The sequence below is a fragment of the Orbicella faveolata genome, unplaced genomic scaffold (assembly GCF_042242905.1).
Source record: "Orbicella faveolata isolate gen_17 unplaced genomic scaffold, um_ofav_v1 contig_36, whole genome shotgun sequence".
Taxonomy (NCBI): domain Eukaryota; kingdom Metazoa; phylum Cnidaria; class Anthozoa; order Scleractinia; family Merulinidae; genus Orbicella; species Orbicella faveolata.
In genome coordinates, this window is record NW_028301565.1 from 10,407,501 (window position 1) to 10,426,406 (window position 18,906).

Below are 18,906 nucleotides of genomic sequence, written 5' to 3' on the forward strand. Positions count from 1 at the left end.
TTAAAAATCAAGTCCGTGCTTGTAATTGGTCACTGAGGTTCCTGCGGTGGTCTAAATTCGCAGTAAATTCAAACTAAAAATAGATCGGTCTGCGAAAACGTCGTGACAGGAATATGGGGTAATTGCGCGCTCCTGGTGATGGGCTCCTGATATTTAGTAGGCACTGGCTTTCCAAATCCGAGTCATCGACGTACTAATGAAGTTACGAGGTTACGAGCAACAAATACGTTTGAATCCTTTTTTAAATATGACGCCATGGAAATGGAAAAATCTTATATTGAAACTGTTATATAATTGAACAACAACAACAACAACAACTTTATTTAAAATATTATTATATTTTTAGTATAATTAATATATGTAATATATTTCAGTAAAGGTAACTGTTGTAATCTTGTTTCAATGATATTAGAGGCTAAATGATACGTCAGGTCTTCGAGTGAGCCTCCAGCCTAGTTTTGTCTAATTGTAGGACAGAAGCGATGAAGGAAGAATGGTCAGTGTTGATGGTCATTGTTAATGTTTCCCCAAAGTTGCGTTCCGACAATGAATTAAGTTCTGTAAACTCACCTGCTTGTTTCATTCCCATTGTCCAACATGTTGTTCATGGCTTGAAGACACTGCTCGACACTACTTTTCTGAGCAAAAAAATAGGGGAAAAAGGCAACATAAAACAGAACGTACAATTCTAAGAACGAGTACAACAAGATCACTATGGATGAAATTGAACACATTATTTTAATCAGAGTAAGAAGCATATCACCTACAATCGCGGACAAAACGTACACTTACAATGTGCACTTCTGGATATTCACACTCTTATCACCTACTTTTCCTCGCCCTTGCCCTCTTTCTATGCTGCTTTGTGCGTGAATAGTGCGTCGCAAAAGATATTTTCCAAAACACAAACGGCAACATTGAGAAGGGAGGGTGAGAGGGGACATTTCTGGGCTGGGGGTGACGTTTTCGCATCGCAGTTTGAGGAGAGCGGCTTTGATATGTCTTGGTCTCAACAGGTTTTGTCCGCCATTGTTGGTGATATGCTCCTGTCAGAGTTTATAACATTGCCTTAGCGAAGCGCGCGTTCTGATAGGCTAATACACTCGATCCATTTGCCCGTGGGTTGCACGCTGAAGAAAGTTTGTCTATTTGCACTTTTCCTCGGCAACTTTTTTATCGACGTTGCACTTTGTAAAACATAATTCCTACTTTTTTACTTCTAAAATATGGAAAAATCTAATAATTCTTCCGGAGATGTTGAAGATTATTCCTGTGAGCCACCGAATTTCGAGCTCAAGGTTTTTGCCGGGTCTCCACCTAAGAGATTTGCTAATTTGGTTGAACAAAGGCACTCGGCACTCGACACTCGGAGATGGACCAACAAAAAAACAAACTGGTCTCTCTATCAACCTTCCGAGGTTAGTAATGCTTGGCGGGAATTTTAGAGGGAATTTTTCAGCGATTTAGCGACAATAAAATTCAGCACAAGCTTTCATTGTTAAACTTTTCTGACGTTGAAAGCTTTTTTAAAATGCTTTCGGCGAGCAAGACTTTTACATGACAGTTTTACCAAATTTCTGTTTTAAGTGAAGCCTTACATACGAAATTCTTCTGTTCCAAAAACGTTTAAGATAATGCTTTTACTGAACTTTAATAAAGGAAGTTTTATCAAATATAGGTATCCTCTGATGAATTATTTCAGTCGGCCCGGGTTTCAGTTTTGCTTGATCGTGAATTGAAAAGCCGCTTGAAGGGACGACTGTATCGTGCACAAATATAAGCTTACGTTTCCAACATTTTCTTTCAAGCCTCAGTTTTCTGTTCAGGTAAGCTTATTTTACCAAATAACGAAAATGACAGAAATCATTTTTTAAAAGTCATTCATGTATGAAATTAAGAAATGTCCGGTTCCATAATGTTCTTTTCTTTTGCCGAAGAGGCCGTGAAGGACAGAGAGCTCAATCACCAAAAGTTTGTCTTCAATTCTTCGGAAAACCGATCCAAATTTTACTAACTTTTGAGAAACGCTTTTACCGACAGCAATTTTTGTTTGCTGTTAGCTTGATATTTAGGTTAACTGAGCAGTTTGAAGTTGTTTATTTGTTCGAGATCGAGAAAAGGTAAACTAACTTACCGCGATCCAAGAAAAATGTTGTTGTGTCGCTTTGTCAGATTTTGAATGAACATTTTCGCGCGGGTGACCGTGCTTTTGACTTCATGCAAGCAGGGCGAGATTCAATAAAAAAATATTTTTAAAAAGTCTCAAAGTCACAAAAGAAATGGTAAGCGTGCAGCGTGCAACTATCGAGTTATGAATGCACTTGGGAGGTTTGCTAAGCACTCAAGAAGCTAGAGTCGCACTCGGCTAACGCCTTGTGCGACTCTCACGATTCTTGCGTGCCTAGCAACCTCCCGCTTGCATCCATAACTCGATAGTTACACGCTGCACGCTTACAATTTCTTAAACAAATATACATCACGATTTTGTGTTAACGTTTCAATGATCATTGATAACAACCTCTTCCTTGTTCACAAAACCACGAGGTAAGAATTCGATCAAAGCGACGCACAGATCTGAAATGCGGAACATTCTTGTTGAAACGATTTCGTGTAGCCGCCAAACAGGAACTGCGTGTAGAAAGGTTCTTTTCAACAAGCGGTCAACTTCAAAGGCTGACGCCAGAAGAGGTAACACATCCGAAAAATCCCTAGAACAGAAAAAGGAACACAAACGTCATCTTTATCATCGTTGACGTGAATGATCTAAGTTAAGGTGGCTCGATCGGATTTTTGAGTAAGGATAAAGTCCAACTTTGAACGATTAGAGCACCACCATAATCAATCCAACAAAAAAATCGAACCTTATTGGTGCACTAGAGAAAGACAGACGCCTCATTTGAGGTACATTTTACCGAAATCTAAGTAACCATAACGAACTTTAAAAGAGACTGAATAACTTATTATGAACAACACCAGGATTCAACGAGTGTTTTTTACTTCCAAAAAATGTTCAAATGCTGTTGTTTATAGTGGTCAATGCGCTTAGCTACACCTAGCTAGTTCACAGGTATGCCACTTAAACTGGAAGAAACAAATATATCAACTAAACATAATAGGCTTTAAATCCCAACTGGCAGGAGGCAGACCAGTTGGCTATTTACAAACATGACCGGGGAGTTGAACTAGGGTCTACCGAGAAACAACTCCAGCGTAGTGGTCAGAGCGGGACTTGAACCCGCGACCTCCGGATTTCAAGTCCGGCGCCCTAACCACTCGGCCACGCTGCCTCTACCAAATGCTTCCTTCTTGTCCAATTTGATACTTGAAGCGTCAAGTGTTGATAAAGAGGAAAACAACAGCCCAAATCAGTTGATAGTTAAGCCGATTTTCTGAAAATCAATCAGAGTGATTTCTGTGGGACTTTCACTCAAGGTAAAAGATGTCATAAGATTAATTTAACAAAAAATTAGGTCTTGTGGACATAATTGTCATAAACTTAAAACTATATTTGTTTTTCTTGTATTTTCATGTCTTGAACCTTCACTCGCAAATTTCTCGAAAACGCTCCCGTAAAATTTTCTTGAAAATTGCCACCGTTGAGACAAGTATGCCTGGACGAAGATCCCGGATTTATCCCTTAGTAATAAGTATACCGCCATGTTATAACTGAGGAATTGATTCATGTTTTTTCCCGTGTCTATCGAGCTATAGACACACTTGGAAGTTTGAAGAGCACTTGAGAAGCAAAAGATTTTTTCGGCTGCATCTTGAGCAAGCTCTTACGCTTCTCATGTTCATCCACAACTCGAAACACAGAAGCTACGCATGATTTAATTCTTTTGAAAATACCAAGATATAAAAGATTTTAGAAAATCTTAGAGAATAAGTCGGCCATAAACCAGCACTTTGACGACAAATGATAGTAAGTTCAATACTGTTCTTTTTAAAACCAGCCAATTTATCAAAATGAATTGTCCACGTTTCATTGAACGTTCTCAAACGCAAGAATTATTCATCAAGTTTAAAAATGCTAATCATAACCGTGGTGGTGTTCGGACATCTGAACTTAAATAGCACAGATTTTTACGATGGTCCAACTTCGTCAAAAATACCGCCTCCGCTGCGCATCGTATTTTACTCTCCTCTCAGTGGTTGGACACGTGGTGAAATACGGTCTCTCATGTTTGAAACAGTATCTGAAAAAAGTCAGAGTTTAATCCGCAGTTTCGAGTTATACCCTTAACGTGTGAAATCTTTCTCCAGCTAGACTCATTTCGACATCATGATGACTAGCGAGGGTTGAAGAAAAAACAAGAAATACGAAATTATGCACCTCTAACCCTTGCTGTATGGCCAATTGCGCCTGATGTAACAGTTCGGTTGACACTAGTAGCATGAAAAATTCGATAACAAATTACATAGAGTTATCTGTTTATCAATTTTAGACATTTTATAGGGGAAACAGGACTTAGCAAAAGAGACGGACATAACGTATGTTTACTGTAGCTATTCATGGACAGGCCGGACATAGGTAGATCCAATCGAGCCTTACATACACTCTGGATATGCACTCTCTTAAGCGATATGTGTATTTCTTACTGTTTGGTAGATCGTTGAAACTCTCTTATATCGAGCTTCTGGGCTCCCCACCAAGCCAGGCTTTCAGGCGATCCTCCGAATTTAGGCTCCTCAAAGGGTTTCGAATCTCCTCGCAAGAAATGTAGAAGTGGTACAGCCAAAAGCCATTCAGGATTGGATGTCCAAGCCTGCTGCATTAATTTATTACAAAGGCTTTCAATCGCACTTGCGGCGAAGCTAATGAGACAGAACATTGCTTAAACATTAGAACCAAAATTGAAATAAAACTATTCTTAAATTTTTCATGTAATTCCATCCTTGAGGATAGAAGATCAATTACGTAAAAGTTGATGCATTCGACAAATGCGGATGTGCTAATTTTTGTTTTAAGGTGTTTTATATACATCTGTATAAAAACTAACCAGCAACCAGTGACAGAGCCTCGTATATAACCGCAGAACTTATAAATGTTGTGCTTAATCCCACACTTTGTTCCAACGAGCCGGTAATACGTATTTTATATTGTACTACGTCATGTTATTGACGCGCAAGTTCACGAATAACCCCTGACTCTTAAATACTCTATAGCCCTCGGTCAAGAGCAATACCCTTTTATGAGCGGATCAAATACCTCGAAGGTGGTTGCAAAATAGAAGTATAAATATTGATACATTTCTCTCATACAAAACTCATTTCTCACAGATCACTTACTCTCTTAATCCAGTGCTAAATTCGGCCAGTACAGCTTCATAAGCAGAGCACTTCTTCTCAGTTGGATCAGCTTCAAGTGATAAGCAGCTCAGCAATAACTTAACCTCCTCTGGTTTTAACTCTATGAAGTACGTTTTGACCAGCACTATAATGGCGAGCGAGGAAACTACAGCAGACACATGTTCAGTTGATCCCACATTACACGCGGCCAACATCGCAATGTTATTCTCTATCTTTGGCCTCAAAAAGTCAGTTAATGCCTGAAAAATAATTAAAATATAGAAGTACCTGCCCAAGGGTCAGAAGAAAGGTTGTGGTATTATCCTGTTAGGAAATGGCAGAAACAAATAACACCGTATAAGGTGTAATTTGAGTAACACTATGAAGTAAAACAAACACACTTAACTCAAAATAACGAAGGATGTCAAATGGTATGTTTCACCGAATCCGGTCAGGTAGGAATCCTTTTCATTGAGGTAGCCGTCGATGAAAAGGGTCTTTATTGTCGAAACACTAACACCTAAAAAGCTAATTCAATAAAATCCAACTACAACGACAACACTTTAAAAATTTAAACACAAGAAGATTAGTTCTCACTACTGCTTAGAAGGAATTATATACTGCTGTCAAACAAATTACCTTTCGGACATCAAAATTGATGGGTTGAGCTTGCCGATGGTACTTCTTTTCTTCGATCCAAACATTAGACAGGCATTTCACAACATTGTCAAGTTTCACTAACGCTTCTGTGGCATCCATTTTTTCAGCTGTCTCGTTTACAAAAAAACCCTTCCATTTTGGTAGGAAACATAGCAACGCCTTCGTGCGATACTCAACCGTATTATCCTTGGAGAAAAAATCCAACATTCTGGAAAACATGCTTTTGTCACCGTACACGTAGGCCACTCCGTCAAACTGATTCCACAAGGCTGGAATGCAAAAACAAAATTTTAAATTCAGCACTTAAAAAACTCATATAAACTAGTGCCTTTATGGGCAAGTTCCTTCGAGCTTTCTCTGCCATCTAAAATTTCCTTTTAGCTCTTAAGAAACAGTATATAATCAAAAATTGTGAAGACCCTTTGCACTTGCCAAGACAAACAGACAACATCTTTCGGCAACAGAAGAGGAAATGAAGCGACAGTGTACGAAACGAAAAAGCCTGAACTTGAGTTTAGCCTGTGTAAAGCCACCCACCCTCGATAATCTCCTCATGATCAAGAACAACAGGATGGAGGGCGTCCGTGATTTCCCGTTGATAATCGTGTTTACGGCCACGTGACTTTTTCCAGATGTTTGGAGGATGTCCTCAGTGGTTGACCGATCGTTTGCAGTTCATTATTTGTCAACTTGAAGATTAACCACCCCCCCCCGGGGGGGTACTCCCTTAGGGCTAAATAGGTATTTGCGGCCCCCAAGGGTATGGTTTTTCAGCCGTTTTGGTCATAAATAGGGCATCGATTTCGGCCAGTTTGGTCATAAATAGGGTATGGTTTTGCACTCTGGTGTTGAATTGGGTGTATTCTTTTGAAGAAGCTACTTTATCATCATTATCGAGTGTGTTTGATTAGTCTCTTAACCTGAATATTAAGACGGCAGGTATAACTTGAAGTAAACCATCAGCCAAAAAACGAGATTGGCGAATGCACGGTTCACGCCTTACTATGTTCATAGGCAGCAAAAGTGTAAATCAAATCCGTTAATAAGGCGCTTCAATATACTTGAGAGGCACTGTCAAGATTTTCAGTGATTCTCTTGGTCTATCACAACAACTTCCATTTTTTAGAAACAAGACGCACTCTGCGTGCGCTCTGAGGACTCAATACAAGCTTCCATATCGCACGTAATTATACTCGCGACTGTGCGGTTAGCCGACACGCTTATAAACACGCTCCTTCCCGTTTACACGGGCGATTTTTGTCGCGACAACTCGATGCAATTTTTGTCGCATCAAGTTTCAAACATGTTCGAAACCCCTCCGATATCGCAGCGACAAATCGCACTGAAAATCGCACCTGGTTTACACGTGCGATTTTGAAGTTGTAACTTAAGCGCGACAAAAATTGCATCCAGTTGCCGCGACAAAAACGCGAGAATCGAAACTTCAGTTAATTTGGACTGAATAAATGACATAGTTAGGCGTTCACCAAAATGATCAAACTGCTCAAATGTCTCTTATTACACTCTCGTTTTAGCGAATTTAATTAAAACGACTGGTCAATGTTACCCGAGAGGAAGCCGAGGGGAACATTGAGGGTCGAGAGGAAACAAAACTCACTGTTTCCCGTGGGACCAGCCATTAAGTGGTTTCTTATATCTCACAACTCAAAAATAGAACAAACTACGACAAAATTATTTGCTTAGCATCGACTGGCACACAAAGTTGCCGCGGTTTCAAGGTGCACGATCTGATCACGGGCGAGTTGAAAGTTCAAATTGCTGTTTCCCCAGTGAGTTTTGACCCATAACACGTGACACATTATCCTCAAATCGAAAAAACGTAATACTATTTGAGTCGGGAGGTATAGCAAAGGTAGTTAGTTTCTATTAAACATGTTTTTTTGGTTCCGTCGGCGGGCAAGTGAGCTATTTATCAACTTGAAGTTGATAAAGGTAAACTAACTGCCGTCGAGAGTTGGTGAAGTTGACTTTTCGAGCGTTACCTCCTCGTCAGTGTACTTTAGTCTGACGATGGGCTAACACTCGGAAAGTCAACTTCACTAATTTAATACATAACAAATATTACCTGCCAGGTCTGGACAAACATAAGGTACAAAACAAGCAGTTCACAACAATATGAATTAAGAATACATCGTGAAAAGAAAAGAGGGAATCTACCGCAATACTTCAATGTATTCTGACGTCAAGTGACGTCCCTAGGTAGTTAAACTTGTTTCCAGTACCCGGCGTAACACCTTTTGGCTCCAAAAGGTCGATTTCGGTAGCGTCAAAGATCAGTTTTGGTTAAGAACTTGCAAAAATTAAGTAAACCATCATACTTGAAACTATAAATTTGAAAATAAAAAAATGATCAACACTCTGCATCCACCATTTCAGAGAATGTAAGGGAAGTCACTGAACGACTCTCCAACCCCCAAGTATGCGGCAACTGGTGCTCCCTTTGGACGCTTCTAATACACTCAAGAAAAAGAAATTAAGACGCCCTTTAAGCAACAGTGTCATCAAGAGAGAACATCTCATCGATCGCGTAGTTTTCTATCACCAATTATTCATGAAATATAGTAACCAAGATAGACAATTTCTTACCGACCTGACACGAACAACAATAAATGATAATGATATTTACTTACCTCCTGGTTCGATACGGTTCCCTGGGATTCTAAGAGACCGGTTGACAACACTATCGTAGCCGTACTTTGGTGGAAACTCGGGTAACTGCTCCCAGTGAACCTTTCCTTTTTTGACCACCACGTATTTGTAGAAAGTCCCTCTGCGAGCCCGATCAAGACTTAAGGTAAACTGACCACGAAAAAGCGTCAGTTTGTCCTTGTCTTGTCTTTCATCAACTCTGTATTTCAAAAAGATACAAAGGATAAGGAACAGAGAGTAGAACGCCATTGCGCTATTTATAGCAAGGCAGTTTCCTTGAATATGCAATTACCAACCTCATGTTACATAAGAACTGGGGGAATGTGATATGTAGGTATTTATCAAAGGAAGTCAGTAACAATGGTGGTCAGACTGAAACTCAATACGCACACTCAAACTTCCCTAAATCTCCGAGTTGGAAAAATGGAATGGTGGCCTGGCACATTTTGCCAATGTTGAGGACATACTAGCCAAAACACCGTGTTTGAAAATCCTTCCGTGCCCAAGGCCTATTCTGCTTTAAAATTTCTATCCATTTTAACCTCCAACACATGGCTTGTTTTGCTCTCCCTGCAATTTGTTGCCCCGCATCATTTTTATGAACCAAATGGAAAAATTTAAAGGAAGTAAAAACGTTCTCTGGTTGAAAAGATTAAAAACATAAGCTTTCGCCTATCGGTCTATACCTTAGGCTCGATTAGCAGCCGCTGTTCGGGAAAAGAGCCCGGGCTCCTCCCTCCTCTCTTCTCGGGGAGGAACGGAGACCGGACTCGAGAAAACGGCGGAAATCGAGCCTATCTATACTTCTAACGAATGAAGAATGTTTGTGCGCGAATTAAAATACATGTGAAAAGAGTGCGAAAAAAGTTAAAAGCTAGAATACAATATAAGTGTGAAAAAAGCCAAAAAGATAGTAAATGAAATCTATACAATACAACGAAATATTGCCTAGGCAACGGTTTTGAGTTGTTATCCTCGCCGAACGTTTTGTCAGTATACTAGGATTCTAACTCCAACCCCGCGAACCATCCCTGTAAAAGATATTGTCTCCGAGGTTGAAGCCGCCATCGTCAGCCTTTCTGATTACTCGAAGGACGCCATACGAAACAACACTGCTTCTTTGCCCCACAGAACCCGACTTCTACCACATATCAACATCACCAAATTAATTGAAACTCCCAAAACCACGAACGTGTTATAGCGAAAGCTTATAAAGGGAACTGTTTTGTTGTTATAGACAGAGCCGACTACGACTCTAAAATGGAAGCAGTACTTCTTTGTGACCGTGACACTTACCAACCAGTCCACAAGTCACCATTCGCTAAAATTGAAAGGGATTTGAACAGTAGACTCCTCGATCTTAAAAGACAAAACAAGATCGATGAAACAACTTATCGCAAACTCCTTTCTACAGATGGTTCTCCGCCTGTCATCCGCGGCTCCATTAAAATCATAAACAAGGCTTCCCTCTTCGACCGATTGTTTGATGCATTTGCCCCGCCCTCTATAATACATCCAAGTTTCTTTCTGATATTGTGTCGCCGATCCAGAACCTTAGTGATTATTCCGTTCTCAACCGCCAAAGGATTGGCTAATATGGAAATCTCGATGATGAAGTTATAGTGTCATTTGACGTTGTGTCGCTTTTCACAGCTATCCCAGTCAACAAAGCTTGTGAATAGATCCGTAATACAATGACAGTACATTACAGTCCAGAACAAGCCTCACCACTGATGATATCATTTATGCGATGGACTTCACCCTTTCAAACAACTATTTTGCCTATAATAACTGTATTTTTATAAGCGGATTCACGGCTGTGCTATGGGCAGCCCAGTCAGCCCAATTGTTGCTACCCTTTGCATGGAAGTGATTGAAGAGTTAGCTATCAGTACCTCAACGGTTCAACCAAGCGTCTGGAAACGTTAAGTTGATGACAGTGTTGTGATTATCAAGAAGGACGCTGTCTCTTCCTTCCACGATACCTTAAACATTATCGATCCCAAAATTTCTTTTATCATCGAAATGGAAAAGAGTAGTCAAATTGCCTTTCTAGACACCCTCGTTTCCAGAAAAATGGTGTTGCCGTCATTGATGTGTACCGGAAGCCAACCCAGACGGACCGATACTTGGATTTCTCTTCCCATCATGAAACGAAACACGAAATAAGTACGGCCTCGATCCTTCTATTCCGGGCATCCAACCTCCCTAGCACCAATGAAGGGAAAACACATGAGATCAACCACGTCGTCACGAACACGTGAAAAGCCAACGGCTACCCATCAGCAGTTATTTCCAACATTTCATAAAAGAAGCCACCCACACCGACACTTCCCCCACCAGAAGATTTGGTATCCATGTTTTTCAAATGGGCCGAACCATCGGACACATACCAGGGTCTCGCATGCCCTCCTTACATCAGCGGTCTGACCGAGCCTCTTACGAGAATAATCCGTAAAAACAAAATTCGAGTGGTCAGCAAACCAGTCAAAACCCCCCAGCAGGAATTTCCGTCTCCAAAGTTCAGGTAACCTTTAGGTCTCCAGCGTAATGTAGTCTACAGAATCCCGTGTTCAGACTGTTCACGGAATTACGAAGGAGAAACTAATAGATGTTTCCAAAAGCGGAAAAAGGAACATCAAAGAAACCTGAAAAACTATACGAAGGGCTCGAACATTGCCAACATGATGCGTGGAAAAATAATCACTAAATTGACTTTAATAATGCTAGGGTAATCGACAAAGGCAACCACCGCGTTAGAATCTCGGCATACTGCCAAAACTGTTGGCGCAGATAATAACTCAAAACCGTTGCCAAGGCAATATTTCATTTCATTGTGATTTAGATGTCATTTACATTCTTTTTGGCTATTTTCACACTTCCGTTGTATTTTTGTTTTTAAATTTTTTCGCACTCTTTTCGTATATACTGCCATTCGCGCACAAATATTTTATATTCGACTTAAGGCTCCAGACTGATAGCCGAAAGCTCGTGTTTTTAATCTTTTCAACCAGAGAACGTTTTTACTTCGTTTAAATATGTCTTCTTATCCTGGTTACAGCTCTACTGTTGCTCAAATGAAAAAAGTTTCACCTAAGACTACACGACTAACTTCTTGTTTGCGATGATAACGTAACACTTAATTTTTTTTCAAGAGTGTAATTTTATCGTCTCAAACGAGAAGTTTAAATTGTGTAACTCGAAACTAACTTTTTCCTTTTTGGCTCATGAAAGTATAGCACAGTCGAACTTCTTTAATACGGAAACCATAAAGCTACAGCTTAGTGTCCGTATCATAGAGGTGACCACAGGTTTGACTGTAAATGATACTCACTCCACTGTTCTCATGTCAACACAATTCTGTTTAAAGTCGCCCAAATCCACACCATGCGCCCGAATAAAAAAACTTTCCTCAGTCATTTTAAAGTTTGAAGAAAGCAAAACGTGGAACACCACAGTCACCCCAGCTTCTGGCTTAACCTGTTGGAGACTTGGAGGTGGCTGCGTTCTGCGAAATAATGCGTTAAAAACTCTGTTAGCAAACATGCTAAGAAAAAATTTATAAAAAAAACTTTACAAGTCTTAAAATCAAACGAAGAAAATTTTCCCTCCTATACCATGTTTTAAAATGTAGTCTTTCCCCGGCTTACAGATTATTAGGTAACTCGCGGAACAAATGCGCGTGTGTAACCATCTTAACGAGTGAGCAGAGTTATATATAAGCAACAAGGAGACAGGACCTAGGCGAATATTACTACTGTCTTTATGTTCACGTGTTCCGCCAAAATCCGAGAGTTTGACAGGAGAGCTAGACAGAGTTTACTTATCAAATTATAGAATAAACAAGCTGAACAAGTTAAGGACGGTTAAAATTTTTACTTTTTCGTTTGCTTGTTTGTTTGGTCGTTTGTTGGTTTTCTACACTTACGTCGTGGCTTCATGCCCTGCATTACTTTTTTCCTTTCCTCCTTTTTTCTTCTTTCCTTTTTGACTTCCCGATGTTTCTTCTTCTGGAGTATCACTCTTCCCACCTTCATCCTGATTACCCTAATAACAACAAAACTTGTCTAGCTAAAATTTCACTTGTTACATATAAATATCTATTCCTTATCACAAAATTAACGAATTCATATCAAATGTAAGTAACAGTGTGAACGAAGGCCAGGTGTTTTGTTTTTGTCGTGGCTCTGAAAAAAAAACCATTTTGAACTGCGCAGGGCCGTTTTAAATTTTTCTTGATGTTTTCGTTCGAGGAAGAGATAGCTTTTTCTTTAATAGGTTTTTCATTACAATCGGCAGTCGAACGAGTTTATTTAAAGTATGCAAGGTTTCAAAATAACTATTTTTGGAATTATGAGAGTTTCAAAAGGGGTGAGAATTGTGAACGTTTTTGTTTCACTACAATTTAAGTGCGTTTGTATCCCGATTTCAACACCACGCATTTGGACATTCAGAAATATTTTTCGGGCAGGAAGGTCACCTCCCACAAGTCAGAAGGTGCCCGTACGAAGTCACTTGACGTTTTTAGCGTGGTTCCTGTGATGACGAGACGAATTGCCCCGACCCAGGTCTCATTAAGTTTTAACGCCTGTAAAATCGTGAGGATTTTTTCAAACTCTATATTTCATTGAAGTGATCAGTAAAACAAGGAAATTTATTTAAGCGACGGAAAAGGCGGTTTTGTTTAAATAGTTCAAAACAGAGATAATTTCAAAGATATTAAACGACCAGCAATCATCCCTCGAAACGCTGGAAATTACGTTTCCGAGAACCTAAATAAGTCTCCGGGGGGGCAGGAGATGAAGCATGCCTCGGACCCCTTAGAAAGGGACAATTATCCGGACCCCCCTTCACAAAATCCTGGATCCGCCCCAGAGTGACAATTCAACTGTCGTTACCCCTTTACATGCTTTATCACTGTCATCATTTACAGGACTGCCTAGAGGATGTTCTGACACAGGTTCGGCCTTTCGCCCAGATGCAGACGATTGTGAAGCATTGGACTGATTCTGGTTTCCACTGTTTGCAGCCTGTCTAGTGACTGGACCATTTGATCCTTTACGCAAATCCTACACGTAGATTGTAGATACAACAAAAACAGACTATATCGATCAGTGACACGGTGCAGAGTTGCATTGCTGACTAGGTGTTAAGACTACCTTACATGTCCAGTCGACTTATTGCCCGGGCGCTAATTATACATCCAAGGCTGAAACGAAGGCGCTTATTCATTTTCGTTTTATTTTACCATGACATGAAGTGGCCAACTCTATCAAACACGGAACTTAATTACGCCCGTTTGACAGATTAAATAACTCAACACGATTCGTTCCATGCGGTGGGCGATTATTCAAAAGAGGTTGCTAAATCAAGTGGCCTATTTACACGTGACAAACGATTATGCAAATATTTGTTTGGACAACAGCCCTCATAATCAGTCACAACCGGAATGGCAACATTCGGCGAATATGACAGTATTTGCGCTCACTTGTCACTTGTCACACTCTTCACACGGGAGAATCTGAAAAGGAAGAAATTGCAACTTGGGCGTTTTGTCCTTATGCATATTACTTACTTGAGCATCTGTTTTGCTATCCTTGATTTCAGAGCTTGAACCTAAAAGAACTTGAGTCTCCGGTGCTTTTTGTTGCGGCTCTGTAGATTCCATTGTTGCTCGCGAGGCACTTTCACTTGCGTTTCTCTCCTTCTCTAATAATTCCCGAGACGTTGTTTCTTGCCCCGCACTATACGTACTCCCTACTTCAGAGGGATTGGGAAACTCGCTTCCGGCCTCAAGAACAGCCGGGCCTCTCACTGTTTCAGCATCCACCACAACAGTGTCAGTTGTTGTGTTACCGCCATTAAGGTCCTGGTTGACAATGGGCTCTTTCTGCTCTTCTAGAGGCAGAGAAGGAGTATTTGGTGCAGCACAAGACAAATCCTTCTGATCACCATTGGTTTCGTGGGTTGTATTCGTCACAGCTGCTTCTTTGCATTCCACAGCTTTCCCAGGACCTTGACGAGACAAGGTGGATGGAGTGCCTTCTTGGTGCTGATCGTTTATCGCTGATTCAGCTCTTTCTTCGGTTGGTGTTTCCGGGCCGCTGAAAGTACCAGTCACAACTGTCTCTTTCGAGTCAACAGCTCCGCTGAGGATGGAATCAGACGAGTTGGAGGAAGCATATTCCGGACGCTGTTCTCTTTCCGATAACCCAGTTCTTTCCTCATTTGGCGTTTCATCCCCTTGATGAGTAACAGAACCACAGTTCTTGTTAGGCTGTGATATAGTTCCGGGTTGTGGGCTAGTTGAGGATTGTGGTTGTTGTCTCTCTGTGGTTCTAACGTTCTGCTGATGGCTATTTCCTTAATTGAAATAACATCACACAAGCATTAGTGTTACACTAGACCAAAATGATGTAACTGTGTTTGGTATCAACCATATAAAGTTGTGAGCAAAGTTCGATTGACTGCTGACAGACGCGAGGGTGAGCTCATCTAAAGACTTAAGTTAGAGTCTAAATCTTACGGTTGTAATCCATATTATCGCTACGATCACTGCAAGCATAAGAAACGAGGAAGAAAGTCAGCGATCGATGGCGTCATCTGCATAAGAACAACTCTACAGAGATCTTAGTGGTCGTTATCGCAAAGGTCGCTGAGATAGACTACAACTCTATCTCGTCGATCGAAGAAGAAGAATGTAAATGTCTTGTACGAGGAAAGGGTAGCTCTGGAGACACATGATTTGATTGGCTAGATCTTACACGGTATGTTGGCGCGGCGTGCTAGTTCTCGGTTCACGTTTGTACAACAAGGTATACATGTACATGCATATTTTTTCAGGTTATCTTCTTCGGCTCGCTTGTCTATTCCGGGCCCTCAATTCTGGTTGTATTGTTACTGAGTCCTTCAAGACAGGCCAGGTCTCCCTAATGAGATGCAATTAACAGATCGCTTTCATGAATCGTAACCTGAATAGTAACAATCCACAAAACGTTTGTGTCTGGCGTGCCAAAAATAATGGCTCGATTTATACTAGTATACTAGAGAAGGATCAAGGATTATCATGGGGAGGGAAGGAGAGCAAAGCCCAACAGTCCCCGGCCTATACAGACAAGTTTACTGAAAGCATTGGCTGCAGTTTGTGCTTGACCCTTGAAATCAAATACAGCTTTGGCGTGTGTTTCAGCGGGATATCCAAACACCGAGAAGAAAGTTCAAAATCATACGACGCGCAGCGGAGTATTTTTGACGAAATTCGAGTTACTTGGATAGCCGATGAAACACTGTCTCGATATCTTCTCAATCGAAACAAAAACTAAGGAGTAAACGGAGAAGTAAAATGTCAAAGTCTACGCTAATTAATACCGGGTATCCAAACTTCAACTTCTTTACGGTTGTGCTTACCTTTGTTTTAACTTGATGAATCATTAATGAGTTTGAGAAGGTATAGATCCTTACAGGAAACTGTCTCCAATTGCCGCTCCTAGACTTCATTTCATATAGAATTGGATTATTAAGTACAAAGGCTTGCAATTACGGTTTTGAATCATTTTTCGTGCGTATTTTTTTTTGCAGAATTTTAGCGATATTCTTTGTAAAGACCGAGAGCTTCACAGTTTTCCGCTTTCGGTTTCGATTCGCCATCGTTCCATTGTTCCGGCGAGAAGTTACTAGAGTATTCTCTCCCTGATCTGCTGTTGTACCGGCACATTTTCATAACAACACAAAAATAAAAGTTAGGTCACGCCAATTTAATCTATTTTTTAATTGTTTTCTGCTTAGAGACCAAAATTAATTAATTAATGAAAGTTAGCCAATATTCACATTTCTCGTGATTGTTAAGTCTATCAGATGTCACGCATTCGCTCCTATATCACGTGATTTCGAGAGGCAATAAAAATCGTTCAGTTCCATGTGTTTGGTTGTCTCAATGCACGGTAACTCTGTTAGCTTGTGTGTGGCCTAGCCTTTGATGATTAACGATCAGTAGTTTAACATCATTTGTGAGTTTATTATCCCTAGCAAAGATCTACAGAGATGACCTTGTAGTCCTGTCTGACATCACAAAAATAACAGCTGCATCAATGACACCAAAGAGATATCAAGACAAACTGACAAATGGAAAGAATAAAAAAAATGTGCAACAAAAACTTGCATTCTGGGTCTCGTTAATTTGCCGGGAGAATTGAGAGATTTGCTACAAGACCAGGGGGTCTGACATTGCCTTGTGTCACCCACTGGTGAACTAGGAGGAGGGAGAGGAGAGTACTTGGTATTGAGGTTGGAGATCTTGCAGAAAACCAAGATTCCCAAAAACAAGAGGCTTGAGAGGTCTGCATTTGCCTACTATAATAATCAACTAACTGAACTACTTTTAACAACCCATGTCATGATTTAAAATTTCTCTTACTTAAATGAAAAGGACTTTGGCATGTTAAAGTACCATGACAATAACAATAATTGTGGGTTATTTGAAAATGGAACCCTTGCAGCAAAAAGTCCACAGCTAGAGCTTTTGCAGACCTTTTAGGGTACTGAGCCCAAAAAAATTGACAGAAAATAATTTGTTGTTTTAGAATTGGTACCTCTTGCGGGAGAAAAAAATTTCAAGCCACGCCCACAAAACAGCATCTTAATACCTCTAGGGGGTTCTTTTTAGAATTTCTGATGAGCACCCAAAACAGCCTAAAACCCTTAAACTAGCCTAAAACTCTTACACTAGCCTAAAACCCTTACACTTGCCTACGTGTAAAATTAACCCTATTCCTAAGAGCTAACTATTTTGGCCAGAACATGTCCATCTGGGGTTAGTTAAAGATAAGTATGATAAAGGTTGGTCTTCAATTTAAACTGATGCACCACTGGTTTAACCTATGGAAAAAATCAGGACTGGGACGGGGCTGGTGAACTGGGCTGTGGGCCTTCTTTTAGGAAAACCCAGATAGCACAATGAGCATCCTCACCAGTACCAATCATTGCCAAGAGTCCCTGCCCTAAAGGCTCCATTTCACAAACTTTTGTGGACAAAAAAATAGAACACAATCCCCAAGCTTCAAAATTATGGAAAAGCCTCAATGTTCATACCAAGTGTTTTTGTAGCTCGACTCACTAACAGTATCTATTTACTGATCAGTTAATGCAGACAGTTCTTCTCCTATAAACCAGAGTGCATCTCTTGCAGTCACGTTACACAAGCGATCTATTGTAGTCTCTGTTTTCGCACAGCATTATTTCTCGGTCATGACGTCACAATGCACTGTGTGAAATGGTATGCAGGAGGCGTCTCGATATCACACGTGATACGGAAATAGCACTTGGTTTTTCACTTTAAAATTATCTAATTTTCAAATACCCGGTGCTAACATAAGGAATACTGTTGCATGACCATGCTTGATCTTTTTTTATATTAAAAAGCATTGACAATTGCAACAAACGTTAAATCCGTGAAATAAGCGTCCAGTTTAAGTTTTACTGGCTGAACAAAGCATTCAGCTTATTAATTCAACATGCGGACGCCAAGCACGCAGCTCAAATTTAGGCTTAATTATGGAGACCTTGAAGCGACTTAAAACACATATTCGTTCGAGGAATCGGAAGAATCGGAAACGTAAGCTTCATGTAGGTTAAGCGAAATCAGAGAAATCAAATCGAACGTCATTTGCGAGGAGTGAATTAAGCTTTTATGAAATTTGAATTCTTAGCAGCCATGAATAATATAATCCAAGTAAGTTCATATTAAATTTACCTTGAATTGACCTGCTATCTAGTCCAAGATCACCGTAATCACTTGTCGATGCAGCACTTTGCTGCAGTAGTGTTGTTTCGACTCCATGTTCACCACGCTCAATCTGGCGCGGAATATTTTGAGCATGTGAAAGAGGAGAACCGCATTCTGGACAACACTTAAACTTAGGAAGCAAGTCTGTGTTTCCACAGCTAGGGCACTTCATCCTCTCTGCAATTCATCAGCGCATCCTTGATAGCGCTTAAGTAGACTGCCTGATAGACGTTATTTCGCGAACACTGTCAAAGCGAAACACTCAACTCGTCACTGCTTCTCAGAAAGTGAGGACAAACACAATGTTGTCACTTTTCTCCGAAATGCACCGGATGTGGCAGATGATGTTATGTAAGCTGGCGGGAAAATTCCCGCGCCAAAAATAGATCTTTTACTGGCGTCACGATAATAAATGTGAATTGGTCTTACAAGGGTTAATTTACCGATTGCTGTTCATGCTTTTGAGGGCAAATTTTCAAATATGAACATTGACTTCGGTCGTCACA

The 18,906-nt window shown here is 40.4% G+C and overlaps 1 protein-coding gene, 1 non-coding gene and 1 pseudogene across 3 annotated transcripts in view; 1 reads left to right on the plus strand and 2 right to left on the minus strand.

Annotated features, from left to right (window-relative positions):
• The window catches only part of LOC110067795 (E3 ubiquitin-protein ligase rnf213-alpha-like), an 82,369-nt gene extending 63,649 nt beyond the window's left edge, over window positions 1-18,720 (minus strand). Inside the window, exons 1-11 of one of the 2 annotated variants that reach the window (XM_089275436.1) lie at window positions 18,368-18,720; window positions 14,195-14,982; window positions 13,518-13,688; window positions 12,548-12,666; window positions 11,954-12,127; window positions 8,601-8,818; window positions 5,929-6,218; window positions 5,290-5,549; window positions 4,600-4,815; window positions 2,519-2,708; window positions 571-638 (exon numbers count right to left, since the gene is read on the minus strand). In XM_089275436.1, the coding sequence (XP_089131562.1) occupies window positions 571-638; window positions 2,519-2,708; window positions 4,600-4,815; window positions 5,290-5,549; window positions 5,929-6,218; window positions 8,601-8,818; window positions 11,954-12,127; window positions 12,548-12,666; window positions 13,518-13,688; window positions 14,195-14,982; window positions 18,368-18,572 (2,699 nt within the window). In that variant the 5' untranslated portion in view covers window positions 18,573-18,720. The remainder of the gene's footprint in view (window positions 1-570; window positions 639-2,518; window positions 2,709-4,599; window positions 4,816-5,289; window positions 5,550-5,928; window positions 6,219-8,600; window positions 8,819-11,953; window positions 12,128-12,547; window positions 12,667-13,517; window positions 13,689-14,194; window positions 14,983-18,367) is intronic. The other variant, XM_089275437.1, reaches the window with a different exon arrangement.
• Window positions 3,215-3,287, minus strand: Trnas-uga (transfer RNA serine (anticodon UGA)). The gene has a single exon. It is a non-coding gene; the product is annotated as a tRNA-Ser (tRNA).
• LOC149102259 (uncharacterized) lies at window positions 9,880-11,150 on the plus strand (annotated as a pseudogene).
• Window positions 18,721-18,906: the final 186 nt, after the last annotated feature.